This window comes from Pan paniscus, chromosome X, assembly GCF_029289425.2.
Source record: "Pan paniscus chromosome X, NHGRI_mPanPan1-v2.0_pri, whole genome shotgun sequence".
In the NCBI taxonomy this organism is placed as follows: Eukaryota; Metazoa; Chordata; class Mammalia; order Primates; family Hominidae; genus Pan; species Pan paniscus.
In genome coordinates, this window is record NC_073272.2 from 55,020,793 (window position 1) to 55,043,338 (window position 22,546).

Genomic DNA, 22,546 nt, shown 5'->3' on the forward strand with positions numbered 1-22,546 from the left:
AGAAGACATTCGAAGTGAGGTCTCTGAATGTTAGGAAGAATACTTAAGCTTTGAAATTGGAAAAATTACTAATACTTTTAATTTTACCAATACTAAAAGTCTAAAGTAAAAAAGAAAAATTACAAAGTAAAAAGGTTCAACTTTTTTTTTACCTCACTCAGTTCCCATTTTGGATATTATCTGCCCTCCAACATGGCTGTTTTGATAATCAATGTGCAAATTGTTGGAAAAGTATAAAATGCTATGAAAGACATGTTAATATAAGAAAATGGAACACCAGAATGGTGAAGGAGCATGAATAGTCATGGGATGCTAACCTCCAAATGTACCATTTAAGTTCTGCCTAAAGCCGCCTTCTTCAATAGTTTAATAACTCTACCACTCTGAAAGACTGCACATCTATGTGTGTACGCACCAGGACGGGGGCCAGGGCCAGGGCCGGGGCCGGGGCCGGGACCAGGACCGGGGCCGGGGCCGGGGCCAGGGCCGGGGCCGGGGCCGGGGCCGGGGCCGGGGCCGGTGCCGGGGCCGGGACTGGGACCAGGGCTGGGGCCAGAAGAGATGTTAGTGCTGCTGCTGGAACCTGATGCCCTTAATTCAACATCCAGCCTGTGCTCCATAGAGATGGATGAGCCTGGACTGCTTTCCATAGCCACATCTGCAACTAAAGTACAAGTTATGATAAAGAAACTTACTAGAATAAAAGGTACCACAAAAAGAAAAATTTTGTTTGAGAAAATTTCTTCCATTAATGTGAAATGAATATAAAAATGAAGATCAGGAATACTGAACCCCAAAATGAAAATATATCACTAGTTGCATGTATTAATACGTACATACATACACGTGTGTGTGTGTGTGTGTGTGTGTGTAAATTAACAATCCTACAGAAGTCCTTCAATATTTCTCACCTACCAAACTGGGGAAGAGGGGGAGAGTGGTAAGTAAAATGTGCAATTTCATATACTACTAGTTGGTAGTATACAAATAGGTACAGCTTTTCAAAAGAGTAATTAATAAATATAAAAAGCATGAAAAGATTAATACTCAATATTCCGATCTGGAAGAATGTCTATGAAACACTGAATGAGCAATGCAAGATGAACAGTATGTTTATGATCTCATCTTCCCATTCTAAAATACTACATACATACTTAACATCAACATGTATTTGAATATGCATAAAAAAGCCTGGAAAGATCCGCACCGAAACTAGTAGCTATGGTAGGTAAGTGAGCATTCATTTTTACTTTATACACTTGAATAACTGAGTATAAGATACACAATCATTGACTACAGTTTATAAAATGTATTAAGGCTCCATCAGTGATAAAATACTATTTACATTTTGAAATCACTGCAGCCTCAAACTCCCAGGCTCAGATGATCCTCTCAACTCAGCCTCCCAAGTAGCTGGGACCACAGGTGCATGCCACCCCACCCGGCTAAGTTTTGTATTTTTCGTAAAGACAAGATTTTTGCCATGTTGCCCAGGCTGGCCTCGAACCCCTGGGCTCAAGTGATGTGCCAGCCTAACAGATGTTGTTGCCTACCCAACAACCTTTTTACCTCTCCTTTCTCTTCTCAAAATAGGTAAAGTTTTAAAAGGTCCCATTTTAGTCTCTCTCTCTCTCTACCAAGCATATTTCTAACACCTAGGATGTTATCAGGCACCGCAGCAGTGAAAAAGACAATATCCTGATCCCATGGAGCTTGAATTTTAGTAGAAATAAGAAATACATAAGAAAATTACGTGATGAAATAAAACAGATTAACACCACAGCTATAGCATCTGCGTTACCTGCCATCTCTACTCCAAAGAACTAGTACCTTTCTTTTCTTATTATCTTTGTGAAAAACAAATTTGCAAATCACTTACATAGAAAAAAAATTTTTGTTGCTGAAAGTATATACTCAAGTTAATTGTGTACTTTGGAATTTATGAGGAAGAATGAAAACTGGGGTGGGATGACAAAAAATCTCAAGCACAAAAATACTGACTTAATAACTGTTAATTACCATCCATATCAGTTTCCATTTCCTCTCCTTCTTGTGTAGTATTGGGTCTCTGGATCTTTGGCTTGATCACAAACGGACATTCTTTTCGGCACAAATCTACTTCATGCTACAATCAAGAGAAAGGTTATAAGAAAATCAAGTATATATATATATATATATTTTTTTTTTTTCAGGGATTGAAAACTATTATAATGGAAAAACACTGCAAGCAGATACACAGTTGATTTCTAGAAACAGAAGAGACTGTAAGATCGCTCTTTAGGGTTATCAGGACAATCCTTAGGTTCAGCTCTGAGTATTAAATTCTGTGCAAAGTATTCCTTGTATAATAATACCTCAAGTCTATAAATGAAGATAGAAAGTCCACTATGGGATTGAAAAGCTGCCATATCCAGGTTGGTGATAAGGTCAACCACTCTGACGGCTCTGGTGACAAATGTTATCTGGTCCTGTTCATCGCCAAGAAACTTTATGACCTATCACGGAGAAAAAGAGGCAAAAACAATGAACTATAAAGACACAAAGTTGTAAAAATTGCATGCTTTTGTATACATGTAGTCTGGGGCCTCAGTAAGGCAGCACAGTATGGGGGAAAACATGTGTTTTATTTTTGGTGCCTGCCAAATGACAGTTCTATGACTTCTGCGACTCAACCTCTGAGGTAATGGGGACATCAATTACTTTGCAGGATTAAGTAAGATATTTAGGGAGAAAAAAGCTGGTGCTCATTGCCCTGCACATAGTAAAGGCTATTACTACTACAACACAACTTACAAAGTACCCTGACATATATTTTCCCTATGGTTGTGTAAAGGCATGATAACATGTGGCAATGTTTTAACCAGAACCCATGACCTCCTGACCATTCTACACTATGATAAAAGTCTCAATAATGGAAGTAGCTGCTCTTAAACATTGTTAATTAGATAACTAGAAAGCCAAACTGGCCTTCTACTTAAGTATAACTTTTTCTGGATAAGCTTTCTTATATTATTTGCCCTCACTGTGAAACACCCCAAACTTGCATCTCTACACCCTTAGTTGATTTCCCCATGTAGTTTAAAAAAAAAAAAAAAAAGTACAGCACCTTCAATAAGGCTTCCATCATTCCACAGGAGACCAAGGCTTCACCACCAGCATCGTAGCTGGCCAGATGGTATAAAAAAGAGAAGAGAGCAGTGGCAAATTGGTGAGGGTATGGATCCATGGATGGATCTACAAGGGAGGTGGGGAGAGGGAGAACAAAAACAAGCTCAAAATTGCTGTTAAGCAGGCAGGATGTTAAAAAGACAAAGGCAGAGGGCAAATGTTTCTTCTTGCCTAAGATAATCACCATCAAAACTTACCAATCATGGCCTGGATACAGTTCCTTACAAGCACTGGCAAAAATCCATGGTAGGAGGCAGTTCCAGTACAGTCAATAATACTGCTGAGTTTGGGAGTTCTCTCCAAGTGGACAATTGATGTTAATGTTCGTAAAGAAGCTGCTTTAATCTCCTATTAAATTAGAAGGTAAACACATAATGTGTCAAATATAATAAGATGACTGAACCAAGTTCCAGTCGCTAATATCCAAACTTTAAAATATAAGTCATTCTACTGGTAACTGCTTGAGGGGATGGAGGTCTGTTGAGAGCAACAATGAAAATCTAGTATTTGTTAGTTTTGCAGTTTAACACCCAAAGAGGGAAGTACTGGGAGTTCTTTCTAACCCTCTGGGAAAAACCAAAAGGCAAACAAGTATAAGCCTGATATACAGAGAACATTAATGCAGGATCCCTGATTCAAAAATCTGAAATATTCCCAAATCCAAACCTTTGGGAATACCTGCATGCCAGAAGTGGAAAATTCCACACCTGATCTCATGTGACAGGTCACAGTTAAAATGAACAAAATTATTTGAAATATTGTATACAATTGCCTTAAGACTACGTATATAATGTGTATACGAAACATCAATGAATTTCGTGTTTAAACTTGGGTCCCATGCCCAAGATATCTCATTATGTATATGCAAATATCCCCTCCCCCGCAAAAAAAGTCTCAAATCCAAAATACTTCTGGTCCCAAGTGTTACAGCTAAGGGTTACTCAACCTGTAAAATACTTACCATAAGCTGCTTATCCGTTATCTGAAGGACATCTACCAACTCCTCTATCAAGCCATTATACAAGATACTGTTTGCTGATTCCTGCAAGGCATTGGAATACACTGCAAAAGGAGAAACAAACACTTTAGGCAAGAAGGCAGTGGTCAAGCCACTGCCCAATAACAAACTTTTTGGTATCTATAGGTTCTGGGGAAGAATTCCATTCCCAACCAGCAATGGAGGGCAGAATCATCACCAAATTAAATTCTGAAGGATTGGATCAAATACAACTGATAATCTCTAAACAGACACTGAATTGACAGATTCCACTACTAAAGGTATTATTAGTCTTGAGAAAGAATTTTGGGGATGGAAATAGGAAAAGCTCTGAGTTAATTTTTCATAACATTACTACTTGATGTAACTCCACTATGACTTGAATATAAGATTTCCATTTTAGCCTCTTCCTATGCTTCTGCTTTTACTGTAAACACGTGTAAAGAACAGAATTTATGGACCATTGCAGAGTAAGTCAGAAATTTGTGTGACACTGTAGTAAAACTTCAGAATGTGTGTAATTCACATTCAATGAATTCCACAATGAGGTTAATACCGGACACAGTACCCTGAAGCATGAACTAATGGGATTTAGGCATATTCATTTAGTTTTCAACAAAGATTTCCTGAGCACCCCCTAACATGCCAGAAATCATGCTAGATATGAGTACACATAAAAGAGCAAGAATTTCACGCCAAGAAACTCATAGTTTAAGAGAAGGCAAGTCATAACATAATGAACATCAATAATAACAGCAATGGTTACCATTTTATATCTTCTATGTGCTTGTTCTGTGCTAGATTGCTTTCTAGGTTTTCATTTAATCTTTAGACCAGCCTCTACGGTGAGTATCTCAATATTAAACGAATAAGCTGAGGCTGAGAGGATAAGTGTGGCTAATAACCTACAGAATCAGGGACAGAGTACAGGACTGATTACAAAACCACGTGTTTTCCATTTTACTGTGCCACAGTAAAAGAAGTTAAATGCACAGTATTGACTACTGAATATTTTGTGACTTAATTCAAAATGATATCCCTGAAAGGATGAGAGAGGAGGAAGACACAATGGCAAGAGAAAGAGTAGGGGGACAGTGAACGATAGCTACAAGCATATCTATTAAAAAAAAAAAAGAGGCGAATACCAAGAATAAACCCAGGTGACATGTCAATCAACATCATCATACCCTCTTTCTGGTCCAACATTAAGGAGCTCAAGGATAATGAATAAATACAGTGAACACTGGGAGGGGTGGAAGTATTTAAGTTGCTACCTAGGTAACTATAATAGGACTCATAGCAACAAAGATGAATGAAGTTCAAAGGAAATCACGCCCAAACTGTCTAATACGGCCTGGTAATTAAAGTATTCTTCTCTTACCTAATATAGATATTGCATGCAGTCTGGCCTGAACTGCCTGCAATCGCTTCCTGTGATTAGAAAAGCCATGAGCCAGTCGTATGTGTGTAAATAACAGCATCTGTAGAGAGATAAGACATACATTTTAAAAACATCAATGAAAAAGGTGAATATTCTTTATGAGGGCTAACTCAAAAAACAACACAACTAAACGTTTTCTCCTTTGATATCCGAAGTGTTCAGAAAGCTACCAGCACTTATTACCTGCTCATGGTGAGGTAGTTTATGTTTTCCTCAAACTCTCATAAGGCCTAGGAAGTTATTAAGTGTTAACCTCATAAAAGACAAGGAAACTAAGGCTCAGAGAAGCTAACAATTTGCCCATGGTCTGACTCCAAAGCTGACATTCTTTCTGCTGTGCAATCTCCCACCCCAGTACATATCATTAATCTATTTAGATAACAACCACATCCTGTGGATGTTTTAAAGCCACATCATACCTGCTTATCCTTAGGAATGCTGTACATTTTGGTAAGAGATTCCATGATTTCAGAAGGGCTTTCTGAAATCTACATTAAAAAAAAAGATATAGTTAGGAACAAAAAGTGAACCAAACATTAAGAAACGAGCCAAGAGTCAAAGATTCCTCTTACCTTGTCAAGTTGCTCTATGTGAATATAATGTAGTGTGTTACTAGTTGTCTAAAATTAAAAAAGACAAGAGAGCTGTAAGGAGTCACTGAACACTCTAGCTTCCCCTGCCATAGAGCTCCAAAGGGCTGTCTGAAAACCAAGATGTCACCTAATAGGCTGAAGCCTAAGTGAATGCTCTTAAAATCAAGGTAAATTGAGAATCTTCCAAAACACCCATCTTATATGTAGAATATTCTTAGGAAAGCTCCTTTAAAACCAGTAGTAACAAACTATAATGCACATAGCCAGGCACGTTTCATATTCTTCTTTGTCCTTTTTTAACCCTCCACTGACTTAATATCCATAGCAGTATTAATAGCAAAGACCAAATTCATGAAAATATTTTCTCTCTGAATATGTATTAGAGTTGCTTTCAAGGCAATTAAGCTAGAAAGATTATTTATTTATTTAATAGTATAGGTAGAAGAGAAATTGTATTTTCACTAAGCTACTTCTAAACCAAACTCTTTAGTACCTCCTCAAACAATACAAAATGACCAGATAATTTAAGCAGGACACTATCCACAATACATAAAGACTTTTGCAGGCTTCCTAATTAGAGAAACCTGAGCCATCACCATCCAAACTACTATACTACATGTTGGAATTCTCAGAGACTGTGGGAAAAGCACATAGGTCATAGCAGTGCCTCATAATGGATGGGACTTCCATCTTTTGGCAGCTCCCAACATAAGACCCAACCCTATCAGAGTTGGGGATGCAACTAACACTCCTGAGGAGCTGCTAGGTATATTTATAGTTTGCGAGGGCAGCAGTGTAGCTCAAAACCATTTATTCATTTAACTGAGGAGTTCTAGAAGAGGCAATCCCAGTTACAGTAAATTGTAGACTTTGTCAGAACAAATCTGAATCAGACTCACCCTTTTCTCAATTTTGACCTCGGCCCCAGGATCTGCATAGAATTCAAAGTGTAGTGTAGTTGCACTGGGTGGATATTTCTGTGTATAAAGCACATCAAAGAATCAGACATTGAGTTTCAACTGATTATAAACATTATCCCCCACATCTTCCCTCAAAGTCCTAGCCACTTGTTCAACTTATTGTGGCAGAAGAATAAGCAGTACATTCAGTACCTACAGTGCCTTTAACTGTTTGTCTTAGAGCAGAGCTCAGATAGGATGAGACTTTTCAAACAGAATCAAAAGGACAGAGCCCAGAGCTCCCAAACCTTCTGCATTTCATACTTATAAATTTCCAGTTTCCCTTTAAGAGATCAATTTTGACTGTGGCTATTCCCAAGGGGGAAAAGAGGGGCAAGACTGCCAAGCAGTAATGAATAAGAATCCAAGAAAGGACGGAGAACAAATACCAGGGCCCAGAAACCAGCTAAAGAATGGAAAAGAACATTCCTACGAAAAACCTTGTACCTATCATCAGCCTTCTGAAATATTTTATTCAAAGTATGCCTCATAGGCATATCTTCATAATTCTTCAAACACTTTCCTTCTATACCATTCTACACCACTTCTCATGGTATGTTTTCTGCACAGGTAGATACCAAGACAATATAAACCAGACCCTGACAAAACATTCTCTTTAACTCTAGAAAAGCAACATGATGAACAAAATTAAGATGACAGCAGAATGCCCACTAAAATGTCTCACTGAAAGACACCACTTGCAGTGGTTGCCTCTGGAAAATTAAGAAGTTACCACTGCATACCTCTTTATACTCTGAATTTTTTAACATGTATATGTATTACTTCCTTTTAAAGTACACGTTAACCTTTATGTTGTCATAATTAGAATTCCAAACTCTGAGTATACTTCAAGATTTATGTAGTTTTGATTATTAAACAGACAACACTCACCTACTGTATCACCCAATATCTCTTCATAAAATAATCACTAAAGAAAAGTATGCCAGCTAACGTGGGAAAGTAACTTGATCTAATCTGTGGTTTTCTGAGACCAGAAAAGAGCCATTCTCGTTAGGAAAAAAAGGCTTGCTAAGATAAATACACTAAATTTCACTGCAGCCATTTGTGCTAAACATGACAAACTGACAAGACAAATCCCACGTGGAAAATATAGTTGCTTCCAGATGCAAAATAATTATTGAAAACCAAATTGTGTTTTGTAGCTCCACAGCAACATATCAAAGCAGAAAGGAGGATGGCCTGAGCTCATAACTTAAACATGGGTGAAAGGCAGAGAGATAAACAAGGAAAGCACATAAAACATTATAAGTTCTCAATAAACCTAATGGTAGAACTGCTCTCCAAGCAGCCATTCCTAAATCACACCACACTGTCCAGAGTTCTGATACAATAGTTCCAGTGTGAGAATGCAAGCGAACATACTTTCTGGGATTTAAAAAAAATCACATTAAAATTAATTCAACAAATACAGCTACCTACTCAAGAACTGGGTATGAACACACACTCTATTTCTCAGATTTTTTATGTACCGCCAGCACATCAAGAGCCCAAGCACTGCTAGACTGCTTCCTATAGACGTGGTTCAGCTATGTCTGAACTGATCTTAGGTTCCTCAAAGGTCTCGATGTGAAGGCGTCACTTCATATACCACAATTCATTGTAAAGTAAGGTTCACAGAGAGGCCATAGCTCTGTCAAAAGACACCCATATCCCAAAGAGTTACTTACCATCATATGCAAGTCTCTGCAACATTCTGCAAGTCCAAAGCCATTCTCCTTTCCACCCCAGCTCTTGAAAAAGGAAAAAGATAGTGTTAAGACAGTGCTTATGGTGACTTTGCGCCACTGCACTCCAGCCTAGGCAACAGAGTGAGACCTTATCTCTCTTTCTCTCTATGTATATACACATACATATATATATTTAAGAGTGTGTGGCTGCTTGGAACATAATGTTGAGAAGACATCCAATGTGAAAGTCAAACAAGCGGAAAAAACGAACAGAAATAAGAACTTAAGAATCAAGGCAAGATGGTCTGCCTGAAGGTGATTTCTTCAATGAGATCAATTTCACTGTTCAGTGAGGATGCTCCTAGGAAGAACTCAAGCAGCAACTGCCAGCCATTGTATTCCACACCCCTGTAGTCACGTGTGCTGACAGGTCCCTCCTGTCCTATCAGGCCTTGCCTGAGGCTCTGCCTACTCACCTTCCGCACTAGGGAGGAAATCATGCTTTCCAGTTCCTCTCTTTTTGACATGAGCTGAGTTACAAAGCAGATTCTACCTTACTTATTACTACTGTACTTTGCCACTCAAATCTAAAACCTCATCAACAAGCTCCTGAGATAATGGGGGGAGTGGCTCAACTGGCTTCTAAATACAAAACTTCAGCCACATAGTCTCACTTACTAACTAGCCTGCATGTTAACAGCCTTTAAAATATCACTTTAACATTAAGAGCATTAACGTATTTTATTTTTAAATCATTCATAATTATTTTACATATATTACATAAAATATGTATTTATGTATGTAAAAAATATATATCTCCCTGCCTCATGGGGCAAGGCATATAGTTCAGGCAAACAATTGACGAAGTGAAAGAAATGAGATATTATTTGAAACAAATTTATTAATTTGTTATGTCAAACTGAAGAGATATTTTTATATTACAAATATAAAACATATTTCATATAAAAAGATATTTTGTATAATTTTTTAAAATTATAAATATGTAAATTATATATTTTATATAAAATTTATAAAAATAAAAATTATATATATGTAGCTATATATGAAGAGAGCGTGAGAGATAGACAAGGTCTCCCTCTGTTGCCTAGGCTGGAGTGGAGTGCAGTGGCACAATCACAACTCACCACAGCCTCAAATTCCTGGGGTCAAAGGATCCTCCTGCCTCAGCCTGCCACACAGCTAGGACTACAGGCATATGCTGCCACCACGCCAGGCTACATTTTAAAAATGTTTGTAGGAGCCTTGCCATGTTGCCCAGGCTGGTCTCAAATTCCTGGCCTCAAGTGATCCTTCTGCCTTGGCCTCCCAAAGTGCTGGGATTACAGCTGTGAGCCACCTTGCCCAGCCAAGCATTATCATATTTTTAAGTCTGGCATGATTGAAGCACAAAATGCTACTTATATTCTATGTCTTCATTTTATTCCTGTCTAGTGTGGGTCCCAATCACCTCGGATCTGGGCTGCCACCATGAACTAACATGGCTCTCTCTCTACATCTAAGTGTTTCCTCTTTGTTAAATGCTATTATATCACTACTTGCCAAAGAAGTCTCAAAAACAAACAGTGTAAACCACTGAAGATGCCAGTCACAAAGGTACATACTATAGAATGCTATTTCTAAACCTGTAAATAAATAAATAAATAAATAAATAAATAAAACATCATCTGACTATCCTGTGAGAAATAAGCTTTCTCAAACTACACTTGATCTACTGGCAGCATTTCTCAATCCAGGTATCATATATGAAACACAGAACATGGTGAATGATCATTTTATTCTCCAAATAATGGTACATAACTAGCACCACCTTAGATGCACAAGAGAGAAGTCTCTTTGCTACATTAATAATGGATACCTTAGGGCATTAGGGCTTACTTCTCTAGTGAAAACCTAAGTGAGAAAGTCTGCCTGGACACAGATATGTATATCCCCCACTCCCAGCTGGTTAAAAACAGACTGTTCTACTAGGAATGCTGTCAGTAAAAATGGCAGAATGGGGAACCCCATAAGCCCACACCTTCACAAAAACAGTGAATAAACTGACTGTCGGAATTCAAGTCTATCAGAACTCTAAAAAATAATCAGAAGTTTAAAACAACTAGGGAAGTTTAAGGCAATGAGACAAGAATCTGTAAAGTACAAGGTTCGACATTCATTAAGATGTTTAACAGACGGCCAGGTGCGGTGGCTCATGCCTGTAATCCCAGCACTCAGCCAGTGGGAGCCCGAGGCGGGCGGATCACCTGAGGTCAGGAGTTCGACACCAGCTTGCCCAACATGGTGAAACCCCATCTCTACTAAAAATACAAAATTAGCCAGGCATGTGGTGCATGCCTGTGGTCCCAGCTACTAGGGAGGCTGAGGTGGGAGGATGGCCTGAACCCGGGAGGCAGAGGTTGCAGTGAGCTGAAATTGCACCACTGCACTCCAGCCTGGGCAACAGAGCGAGACCCCAAAAAAGGTAACAAACACCTGGTGCTAAATATGGCCAAATAGTCACGTATTAAAGATATTCACTGTAGCATTATTTACCACAGAAAAATACTGGAAATTACCTAAGTAAGAAGAAAACTGTGAAGTAAATTGAGATAACCATAGATGGCACAATTGACAGTACCTAAAATATTCACATACAGAAGGTATAAAATCATACTGTAATGGAATCAATTTCTTCTTTCATGGCATTAGTCTCATTCTTGAAAATATCTTGCCACTTCAAGCAGCATACAACCATGCAGTTATACTTTCTTTCAATGCTTGTATAACTTCATGTTTTTAACATTTCAGCTTTTTGTTACATCTTAATTTTACTTTGATGAGGTAGAATCTACCTTAATTGCCTCCCAAAGAGTAAGCCAGTTTTTACAACACCATCTTATTTGAATAATCCATTCTTTTTCTGCTAATCTGAAATGCCATCTTAACCATAAATTCGATTCTTACACATTGGATCTGCTTCTGGAACCTACTGATTGGTCAATTCCACTCTTAATTACCACACTATTTAAATTACTATAGCTTTATAAAATGGTTTAATACCTAATAAGTACTTCATTACATTTTCAATATTTTCTTGGCTCTTCCCAGGACATCTAGTGAAGACGAAGACACATGCAATTTGCTGAAAACCATAAAGTAAGGATGAGGGTATAAAGGCTTGATGCTACAGAGAACAGACAGGTAAGTCAAACCAAAAGTCTGAATCTGCAAGGCAGAATAAGCTTGAAAGGCTGTGTATCTACACAATTATTTTCCTTTTGTTTCTTCTGTTATTCCAACTAATTGTTTCAGAATACTTTTATTAGTGTCACCACAAAATCCTTCTTGCCAACTTTTGCAACCTGATAAAAAACAAGCACCTTTAATTAGAAAGTTTTGGTAAGCTGAGATCCTTAAAAAACCCTGCGAACTCAAACGTGACTCATGAAAGTCTGTGGTGTTGTTATATTTACGAACTAGTAACATTATATGAAATATAAAGAAATGTTTCTTGTGAAGAAATATTCATCAGATAAAGACTAAGAAAATATACCAAAATGAGTAGATACACAATTATGATAAATTTTGTTGCATACATAAAACACCAAGCACCTATTTTTATCAGGAAGACAAGTTTGTTTCGCTGCCAACAAAATCAACATATTAAATGTTAAGATTCTAGGGTACTTTTTAGTCAGTACTATTCAGAATAACACTAGTTCTTTGCCCTTATTATTATTAATTTATTATCTATTTATCTTGCTTTCTCAAGTACTAAGTAAGCTTGTTTTTATTTAAAAAAACGAACATGACCATGCTCAAAGAATCCCCAAATGCCTAAGACAGGAAGAACAGATATTATTCTTCACATTTTAGCAGAAGCAAAGAGCCCAGGGCCTTTGTCCAAAAATAATGGTGAAACCCCATCTCTACTAAAAATACAAAAAAATTAGCCGGGCATGGTGATGGGCGCCTGTAGTCCCAGCTATACTTGGGAGGCTGAGACAGGAGAATGGCATGAACCCAGGAGGTGGAGCTGGCAGTGAGCCAAGATCGCGCCACTGCACTCCAGACTGGGGGACAGAGCGAGACTCCGTCTCAAAAAAACAAAAAACAAAAAACAAAATACATAAGTAACTTCTGAGCCTCACAGTATTCACCTATCTGGTAGTGTTACTGTAACATCCTAGCCCTTAAGTAGATATCCCATAAATAACTATATTCATTATGCCACAGAGGCATATACAACACTACCTCACACTAGACAGGATTTGCTAAATATTCAGACATCAGGAAAAAGGCTTGATGCCCTCTAAGATGGAATTATAAGAATTTGATAAAAGTTTGTAACTTAATAAAATAGACTAGGCCAGTGGTTCTCCGTGGACCAGCAGGTTAGTATTAATATTACCTGGGAACTTTATAGCAATGCAAATTCTGAGGCCCACTCCAAGCCTAATGAATCAGCAACTCAGGAGTTAGGTGGGATGGAGGTGAGGAAGACTAATATATTTTTTAATAAAGTGATTCTGATGCATGCTCAAGTTTACTAGACCTAGAGTATACCAGACCTTCACAAAAGCCAGCCAACTGGCTTTCAACTGATTCAACAAGTCTTTCTGGAGAATTTTCCCTACATCTGTAGTTAACTAATCACTGTTCACATTCACAATTAGCCCACATCACTGGGTTGACCTAGTCATTAAAAACTACTATGAGGAAAGACACCATATCCAAAGTCACTTTTCATAAAGACCAAAACACGATATTCAATCTTTTATATAAAAGCATTGACTGAACCATTTTTGAAAACATCACATACAAAACACAATAAACAAAGACAATATACATGAAGATTAGGGGAAAAAATACTTTTAAGATGACAAAGGACTAATATCTCCAATATGGTTTTACAGAGTAGGAAAAAGTAACCAAATGGAAAAATGGACAAAAGATAAAACTTTTCACAAGAACAAATCCTAATGGCCAAGCATAAAGATGCTCAAAATCATTACTGATCAGTGAAGTGCCAATAAAGTCACATTGAGATTTCTGGGACTCTATCTTATGATCTCCATATCATCTCTTATAATATCATATTAAATGTATCAGTAACTAAATTCATATATAAGATTGCTTAATGTAGCATCATTCATAACAAATATAAGTATGCATCAATAGGGAACTTGAGTAAAATATGGTACATCCAAAGCATGGAATACTATGCAGCCATCAAAAGAACCCTATAGTTATACAGGGGACTTTAAAGTGATTTTTGAACAAGGTTTGAAATAAGAAAACAAGGATGTAAGGTATCCTGCATTTGTAAATGAAGGACAAAAACACCCTCAACAGTCAATATAATATGAAGATAATATATAGAGAAGAATACATTTGAGGTTACGGGGAGGTGAACCAAGAGGGAAAAGGCTGTACTGAAAATAATCATGTGACGATATGCATGCACTTATAAAATAATGCGTGTGTAACATTTTAAAAGAAAGCAAATACAAAAGAATGGCATGTAGTTTCTCTGGTTGACATCCATCTACAAATGACAGCTGTTTATTAAGTACTTCCAACATGATGGCATTAACCCTACAGGTTTTATTTATGACTTCCTTTACTCTGATCCTAAAAAAACTATGAGGTAGATATTGTAACCCCCAATTTACAGACACAGAAACAGGTTAATATTTGTTGGCAAAAGTAGGTTTCACATCCAAATCCAGGTTCTTATACACATGCAAGTGAATGTGTTTGTTGCAAAGGAAGTTGCCTGAAAAGACTGAAAAGACATGAACCAAGATTTCTATGAGCATTGTTAAAGAAGCCCACAAGGACAGGCAGTGGCTCACGCCTGTAATCCCAGCACTTTGGGAGGCCAAGGCAAGTGGATCGCCTGAGCTCAGGAGTTGGAGACCAGCGTGGGCAACATGGCGAAACCCCATCTCTACAAAAAATATAAAAAATTAGCCAGGTGTGGTGGTGCATGCCTGTAGTCTCAGCTACTAGGGAGGCTGAGGTGGGAGGATCAATTGAGCCTGGGAAGCTGAGGATGCAGTGAGCCGATATCGTGCAACTGCACTCCAGCCTGGGTAATGGAGTGAGACTCTGTCTCAAAAAAAATAAATACATAAATAAAAGAAGCCCACATGAACAAGTCAAGTTTTTAGAGAAATTTTACATTTTAGAGAAACATGAAATTTTTAAATTTTAATGAGGGGTATTAGTATTGGAGGTACCATTACTAAATACCTAATTATCTCTAAACCTCAAAAACCTGTAAAAATCTTTTATTGCAAAGCACGAAACACATCAATCTATTACCAAAGGCTGCAATGTACTGCACCTGTCAAGATTCCAAATTCTCCAGGACTAGAAATTAACCTCCAATCTACAATCTCTTTAGATCAATTCAGAGCAAAAAGTAGCAAGCCTCTCAAAGGTAAAAAGTGTCGAAAATGCAAAGGGACAAAAAAGCAATCATTTAAGCAGTCCTTTCTGTGGTAAAATCATCCAAAGGAAGAAAACAACTGGATCTGAATTACCTAAAAAACAAAACAAAGAAACATACCCCTGATACTTTATATATGTGAGCCACTTATACCAAAAACAGTTTGCATTTTAACTTCTACTTAAATTGTCAGAACATTTAATTAAAGTATGAAATATTAGTGTGTTTATATCAGCCTAAAAGTAGGGTGATGTGAATTCTGTCAGATGCTATTGTGGTCCTATACAAATAACCAAATTAACATGATCAAAGCTGTATTTTTAATGACTTCTAGGTCTGTTAACTTTCTTAGCAAAGTCTTCTTTATCAAAGATCTTAAAAGTCACCTGTATTTACCTCTAAATACGTTCCTAGGATTTATGTCAAGTGTGAAGAAAAGTTCTAAACACATTTTCCCCTCAAAACAGCCTACTGTCCCACTGTTCTAAGCAACATAAGGTATACTCTTTCATTTTGCAGATGTATTGTCTATTCCTGTGCCAACTGCAAGACTTGGCTTAATCATAAAAAGCCTTATGATAAAAACTTGGCTTTATAATAAAACCACTATAGCTTTATGATATTATCTGATACAGCAACTCACCCTGATTCATTATCAGTGTTTTCTCATTTACTTCTGTGTCTCAGTTGATGCTATTAACAGACTTCCACTTAATCAATTTGACTGACTGATTTAAATGAGAAAGGGAATTATTTCACAAAAACTAAGTCGAATATTTTGCAAAATATTCATCTAAAAGGCAAGATGCTAAAATAAAAAGTGTCAAATTATGAAGAGATTCAGGGGTAAACTCTAAAAAATTTAGAATCCTGTATGCAGGTTCCTTTTCTTCAATCGGTGCAACACCATAAAGTAATCACAGATTACAGTTGTAGTTTATGTCAGAAAACAGACTGCTTCTTACTAAGTCTTATGGCCCCACATAAGATGGGAAAGGGAATTATTTTAGTTTTTAAAAAATCATATGTATCAATCACTTTTTAAACATTTCCTGCTTTAACAAGATTTTTAAAATAATTAAACTACCAATCATTGGTCCTAATTTCATTAAAGGGCTTCTACTACATTAAGTCTTCACATTTAAAAAATGTTACTTGTCTCTATTTAGACCATTTTTTAAATCTGTAAGTAAAGGTTTAGTGTTGGTCTAACAGATCTTAAATACTGCTGGTAAGATTTATTTTCCCTTATCCATAGGGATACATTCCAAGACCCCTAGTGGATATCCGAAAATACAGGTAGTGGCAAACCCTATATAATACACCCACACACACACACATTTTTTCCCTATACATACATACTGATGATAAAGTTTAATATATACTATAATACAAGTTATGTGAATGTGGCTTCTCTCTTAATATATCTTATTGTATTATACTGCAAGTAACTGAAACCATGGCAATCGAAACCTCGGATAAGGGGAGACTACTGTACTTGTTCATATAACTGTCCCATTATTGCCCATTCAGATTCCCTTCTATCAAAGGTATAACTTTTGATGTCTGTTAATTTTTCTTCCTTGAAACTATATGTTGCATTGTGTACATCTTTTTAAGTTTCAGAAATGGTACTGAGCAATGAAAATTGTTGCTTTTACTTTTTTATGCACTAACCACTATGTTTAGAAGCCATCAATGTTGCTGTATTATTTGGTCCACTGTTTCTAACTGCTACATACTCCATAGTGTGCATGTGCCACATTTTACTTATTTGAGTATCTACTAATGATGGATACCAAGGTTGCTTCCAACTCCTCACTACCACAAATGATGATGCAATACTCTGACAGAGATCACGTTTATGGAAATGATGCGATCTCACCTTTCAAATATATACACATGAGAACCAGTCTACACTCCTATGAACAATGTATGAGGGTTCCCATAGCTTCACATACCTGCCAGGACTTACCATTATATAGTTTTCTAATTTCTGCAAATCTGATGCTTACAAAGCTGTACCTTGTTTTATTTTTATTTCTCTAATTACTGAGTATGGGCATCTACTCACATGAATTTCCTGTTCTATAAATTGCCTATCCATATCCTTTGCTCATCCTTGTTGATCTGGAAGAGTTCCTTGGATATTCTACATTAGCAGTCCCTTTTCAGTTTTAAAACATTGTTAAACATTTTTAATCTACCATGGGTCTGTTAACTTCTGTTGTACAAAGTGCTGCCTAATTTTGTACGCAGACCAGCTGCTTGCTATTACACCAATTGTTTGCAAGTTTTATTGGTCCATGACAAAATGAGGTTGTACCAGAATGTTATTTAACTACATTGGTAACTATACTATTTAGTACAACTGACATTTTTCTTGATGAAGGAAGCAGTGTGTTGATTTATATTCTAGTGTAAGGGCCTAAGGAGTAGCCTGGAGCTATGTGTTTTTTGTTGGGAAGTATATTTTTAAATACAATATTCAAAATTTTACTTTTAGGTTTATGCCATGGGGATTTTAAGAATTCTTTCCCCACCATTGTTATTACAACATAACCTCCTACATTAACTGCTCTTAAATTTACAGTTTTAGCCAATATGACTTATTTTACAGACAGAATATTTGCTTATACTGTGAATGGGGTCTTTTCACCAATCATTTTTTTTTTTTTTTTTTTTTTTGAGATAGAGTCTTGCTCTTGTCACACAGCCTGGAATGCAGTGGCACAATCTAGGCTCACAGCAGCTTTCGCCTCCCGGGTTCAAGCGATTCTCCTGCCTTACCGTCCTGAGTAGCTAGGATTACAAGTGCCCACCACCACGTCCAGCTAATTTTTGTATTGTTTTAGTAGAGATGGGGTTTCACCATGTTGGCCGGGCTGGTCTCAAACTCCTGACCTCAGGTGATCCGCCTGCCTCGGCCCCCCAAAGTGCTGGGATTACAGGCGTGAGCCACCACGCCTGGCCTCACCAATCATTTTCTAATTGGTTGCTATTAATACATGGAAGAGCTATCTGTTTCTGTATATTGATCTCCTGGCTACCTCACTGTGCTTTTACTAGTTATAATAATTTTACATTATCTCCCCAAGAAACAAAGAGACTCATCACCTACATACAAATAGTAACAAATATTCTCTTTTCTTTTTTAGAGACAAGAGTCTCGGTCTCACTCTCTTGCCCAGGCTAGAATGCAGTAGCACGATCCTGGCTCATTGCAGCCTTCACCTCCCAGGCTCAAGTGATCCTCTTAACTCAGCCTCCCAAGTAACTGGGACCACAGGGGTGTGCCACCACACCTGGCGGATTTTTGTACTTTTTGCAGAGATGGGATTTCGCCATGTTGCCCAGGCTGGTCTCAAACTCCTGGGCTCAAGCGATTTGCCTGCCTCAGCCTCCCCAAGTGCCAGTAATAACAGGCATAAGCCACCATGCCCAGCCCAAATTTTTTCTTTTAATATGTATTCTTCGCTTCTTTCTTTTCTGTTGGTTAGCATCTGTACTACAAATGTAAATGACAGAAGTTAATGTCTGACATTTTTGTGTGACTTTTGAATTCAATGGAAATGCCTCAGCTCCCCCATTATGACTTCTGGTAGGTAACTCTAGTTTTCTTAAAGTTTATATGAAGCTTTTGTTAATGAGATAAATTTTATCGAGTGCTTTGGAAGCATCTATTGAGTAATAGTTCCTTTTTCCTTTTAACTGTGGACTTGGGAATCCAATGTTAAACCTCCTTGTGGTTTTTAACAGTAAGAGGAAATATTTACAGTATCTTAAGAAAACAGGTCACATGCATGGATACATGTGTTTCCAAATGCAAGAAAAAAATGCTCCAACTTTAAGGGAGGTCTCATAGGGATGAATTATAGGTGATTGACATTTTGTCTACATTTTCCTAGAATTTTCAGAATACATGTTATATTTATAATTATACAAAACTAATTTATAAGTAATCATGGCACCTGAATTAGCCTGAAAACTTGAATTACTTTGAGGTAAGCATTAAATATACTTTTAAAAAGCCAGCCATAACACTTTTCTTCTAAGAAAGCTTTCCAACAGTGGGTTACCTCTCAAAGCTAAGTATGTATTAAGAAGTTGCCTCTGGGAACACTGGGCAATAGTTTGGTAGAGCTGAACTTTTATATGAGAGCTTTTGGCTTCAATTACAATCACTACGACTTACTGATCACAGCACTGAGTACCCCACAATTGATTTCATTCTAAATCAACCACGAAGTAGATATGTTAAATTCCCAGAAGAGGAAACCAGTATCGGCGCTAGTAAGCAGGGCCAGGACTCAAATCTAGATCTTATTATTGCATTATACTTCCTTCTCACACAGAATTGAATCTAATTTTGAACTTTCCTTTCAGAAGTGAAATTGCCACTTTTGAACAGAGAGATTTTGTTTGGTGAGCAGAGATTAAAGAATTCCTTCAAAATTACTTAATAACTGAGAATACTTAGGTTTTAAAAGAGGGCACCAATAGTTCTAACTCAATTAGGCCAGTGAAGTTAACTTAGGGATTCTAATATATTTTAACACTCCAAGAAACACCTGTTGAAAGGAACCATATGCTCCAAGTTTTGCACCCCTCCAACTCTTCACCCAAGACTCACCTCTGCCAAATGTTGTAGCCGAGTTAGCAGCGGGGTCCTCTTGTCAGATCCCAGACGAGTGATGTAGTTTGATCTTTTGCTAAATACATATAGGAGATTAAGGACTGCCAGCACCACTTGCATATCAGAGGAAGCCAATAAAGTTGTCAAATGCTAAAGGGACAAAAAAGGGCAAAGCTCAAGGTATCAGGCACAACTGGCCTTGAAAACAAAACAAAATGTACTTGTCAACATTTACAAAGCTATCAAGAAGTTTAGTCACAACAATACAAAAAATATATAAGTATTTGTACTCGGGAGGCTGAGGCAGGAGAATGGTGTGAACCCGGGAGGCGGAGCTTGCAGTGAGCCGAGATCACGCCACTGTACTCCAGCCTGGGCAACAGAGGGAGACTCTGTCTCAAAAAAAGAAAAAAAAAAAAAAATATATATATATGTATTTGATAATCTACAACATGCAACCTTATCCCCAAGGAGCTTATAATCTGGCAGTTAGCTATAAAGTGCAATAAAAGTAAAAAACGTAAATAGTGGTTCAAAATTGCGCAGGTTTTCCCACAGGAAGGAAAAGAGACAAATACACATATGGGACTCAAGAAGAACATTAAGTCTCTAACTGGACTAAAAGTATTGTGAAAGAAAGATATTTTATGTTCTCTTCTGTATCCTTTATGACAAACATAAAATTGAAATTAATTAAAACAGGGTCCTTCATACAGAAGCTAAAGATATCGATAACAGCTCGTGGCAATTATATAATATATAACTGTTACAGTACAGTATATGCTCATAAGGAACCTGAGTGACTACTCTGGATTTTGTTGTTGTTGTTGTTTGGAGACGGGGTCTCTCTGTTGCCCAGGCTGGAGTGCAAAGGTATGATCATAGCTCCCTGCAGCCTTGACCTCCTGGGTTCAAGCAATCCTCTCACCGAAGTCTCCCGAGTAGCTAGGACTACAGGCATGCACCACCACGCCCCGCTAATTTTTGTATTTTTTGTAGCGATGGGGTCTCACTATGTTGCCCAGACTGGTCTTGAACCCCTGGGCTCAAGTGATCTTCCCGCCTCAACCTCCCAAAGTGTCAGGATTACAGACATGAGCCACTGCACCTGGCCTTACTTTGGCTTTTAAATACAATTAAAATTCACCAATACATTGAAGCACTTGGTCAGAATTAAAATCAGTATGTAATATAGCTAGAAATGAACCAAGGCATTTCCAGTTGCCAATTATACCGAAGGTCATGGACTTCCATGGGCAGCGTATCTATTTCATCTTCAACAGACTGCCTATTTACCTCCCACTTAAAGCTCTGTATGTTAGGCCTTTAGTTCAGTTATCCCACTTCTTTTCCTAAGCCATTTTCTTTTAAGTTGTTTGTTCTGATTGTTTCTCTACTGAAGACGTAGGAAAACACACCTAAAATTAACAGGGCACCTAACTAATGATGATAAAAAGTCTAAAGTTGGGCTTCTATAAAAAGAAAATAATTTCTTCTTACAGTGATTTTTAACCAATTAAAAAGCTCACTGATTGCTGCACCTACCTTACTCTTCAAGGACACAAAGGATGCTATGAATATATATTTTGGGATGGGTGTGGCAGAGTACAGAGAGACTTTAAAGCAGCACACTAACACTTAAGAGGAGTAGTAAGTACATTAATGTGATGAGAAAATCAAACTATTTCTAGGAATTTAAAAGTAATGTGGGGCTGCTCTAACAACCTAGGGCAAAAATCAATTCATGCCAATTTCCTTAAATACTTTAATACATATATAACATTTCTCATTCATTTCTTGAATCTTGAAAAGGCAAAGCAAAGGTGATAGTACAGAATCTTCCCATCAACCCTATGAAGGATAGTATCTATATCCAAGAAACATTCTACTATTATCTTTGACAATGAAAAACCCAGAGCTCCACAATGAAAAGGAAAGAAGCAATAGAAATAGCAATTTCCTTATTTCTGGATGTACACAATTCTAGTTAAGAACAGGGTACACAGGCTTTAACCTCCCCTACCTCTATGGAACTGTACAGATGCCGGGAAAAGCTGTACTCAATGAGCAAGGCTGTGAAGTTCAACACCGCCAAGAGAAGCATTTTCAGTTGCTCTCTTTCTGGCCTATCACATACGAGCATCCATGACATATTCTCCACTGTCTGTCCAGCATCTGCCAGTATTCCATCGAAGCGGTCCAACAGGTCCACCCAGTGATATAACTCGCACTGGAGAGGGGAGGAAAAAGAGGATGTAAGAATAAGGTAGAAGCGCCGCATGGGTGCTTTCTAACTGAGCTTTGTTACAAGAGATTGCTGAGCATGACACCTAGACAAGTTCACGTCCCACCCTTGCCCATATGAGAAAGATCATACTCTGAGCTAAAAGTGCTGTAGTTCATTGTCATACCCATCTAGATATATGTGCTAACACCAATAGACACCATAAAACCCCTAGAGCTAGGTCTTTAGATGGAGAACTCCGGTTACATTCTAAGATCTACGAAGACAAGAGAACTATCCTTGCCAGAATCCATTTTATCAGAAAAATTCATTTTTAGAGTTATCTAATAAAAATTCTTCTAAACTAAAAATCCAGAAATTAT

At 37.6% G+C, this 22,546-nt stretch overlaps 1 protein-coding gene across 29 annotated transcripts in view; it reads right to left on the bottom strand.

Moving 5' to 3' along the window:
• HUWE1 (HECT, UBA and WWE domain containing E3 ubiquitin protein ligase 1) overlaps window positions 1-22,546 on the bottom strand; it is a 150,399-nt gene that overhangs the window by 89,295 nt on the left and 38,558 nt on the right. For 10 of the 29 annotated variants that reach the window (XM_063601477.1, XM_034950058.3, XM_034950057.3 and 7 more), the window contains 13 exons: window positions 21,963-22,169; window positions 19,937-20,089; window positions 8,847-8,909; window positions 7,099-7,176; window positions 6,179-6,226; window positions 6,026-6,094; window positions 5,547-5,646; window positions 4,130-4,251; window positions 3,366-3,516; window positions 3,107-3,234; window positions 2,355-2,495; window positions 2,020-2,125; window positions 416-664 (listed from right to left, as the gene is read on the bottom strand). In XM_063601477.1, coding sequence (XP_063457547.1) covers window positions 416-664; window positions 2,020-2,125; window positions 2,355-2,495; window positions 3,107-3,234; window positions 3,366-3,516; window positions 4,130-4,251; window positions 5,547-5,646; window positions 6,026-6,094; window positions 6,179-6,226; window positions 7,099-7,176; window positions 8,847-8,909; window positions 19,937-20,089; window positions 21,963-22,169 — 1,615 coding nt within the window. The remainder of the gene's footprint in view (window positions 1-415; window positions 665-2,019; window positions 2,126-2,354; window positions 2,496-3,106; window positions 3,235-3,365; window positions 3,517-4,129; window positions 4,252-5,546; window positions 5,647-6,025; window positions 6,095-6,178; window positions 6,227-7,098; window positions 7,177-8,846; window positions 8,910-19,936; window positions 20,090-21,962; window positions 22,170-22,546) is intronic. The other 19 variants (XM_003805901.6, XM_055106725.2, XM_063601490.1 and 16 more) reach the window with 3 other exon arrangements.